General features: G+C 66.1%; 1 protein-coding gene across 1 annotated transcript in view; it reads right to left on the minus strand.

Annotated features, from left to right (window-relative positions):
* The window catches only part of LOC104077553 (fibrinogen C domain-containing protein 1-like), a gene marked incomplete at its 5' end in the record, with an annotated part of 1,189 nt that extends 518 nt beyond the window's left edge, over positions 1-671 (minus strand). The window contains 2 exons of the mRNA XM_009578833.1: positions 21-205; positions 575-671. Of these exons, the coding sequence (XP_009577128.1) occupies positions 21-205; positions 575-671 (282 nt within the window). The remainder of the gene's footprint in view (positions 1-20; positions 206-574) is intronic.
* Between the last annotated feature and the right edge of the window lie 210 nt (positions 672-881).

Genomic DNA, 881 nt, shown 5'->3' on the forward strand with positions numbered 1-881 from the left:
ATGTCCCCCTGCCCCGCCACCCTACCTGCTGTCCCCGAGTAGTCGGCGATGGAGACGGGGTACCCGTCCTCCTCGGGATCGACAGAGAAGAGCCCCACGCTGAAGCTGCCGTAGTGGGCAAAGGCAGTGCCGTTGTCAAAGTCCTCCAGGTCGATGCGGAGCTCGTAGCTGCCCTGCACCGTCAGCACGTGGATCCGCTTCAGCCCTGCGGCGGAGGGAGGGGGTGAGTGCGGGGACCCCGGCAGGGATGGGGTGGCCAAGGGTCCCTGGGGAAGGGGTGCGGGGTGGGATGGGGAGCGGTTCCCACCCTCCAGCCCTCGCTCTGTTATTGCCGCACAGCCAAGGGCACGTGCTCAGCTCACGGACAAACAGCCCTATCGCTTCCCTGCCCCTGTGCAGCCACCCGGTCCCCTCCCCGCCTGCCCGGGCTGTCACTCCTAGGACTGAGTGCTGGCCAAGGGGGTCTCGGTGTCCTTTCCTTTGCAAAGGAAACCCCGGACCTCCCCAGGGGAGCTGGGGAGGCCCCCAAGCTTTACCAGCCCACCCAGGAGCGGGAACTGCCAGCCCCACGCACCTAACCAGTGCTCTCCCGTCAGCTTCCCAAAGCCATCCCTGTAGGCTTCCCAGCCACGGAAACAGTTCCCGGAGCCGTCCTCCCGCCGCTGAAACACCTGGGGAGGGAGACACGCGGGGGGTCAGTCGTGGGGCTGCTCCGAGCCTGCGCACCCCGAGCAGCCCCCCTGCTCCCCGCCGTGCTGCCCACCCCTCCCTGCCACCGTCTTATTAGACACGGGCACAAATTAAACCCTTTCAGCTCAGTAATTACACAGGGATGCTGACGAACAGGACCCCAGGGAAATGCCAGATCAGGCTCTCGGGGA

The sequence above is a fragment of the Fulmarus glacialis genome, unplaced genomic scaffold, assembly GCF_000690835.1.
Source record: "Fulmarus glacialis isolate BGI_N327 unplaced genomic scaffold, ASM69083v1 scaffold18465, whole genome shotgun sequence".
NCBI lineage: Eukaryota > Metazoa > Chordata > Aves > Procellariiformes > Procellariidae > Fulmarus > Fulmarus glacialis.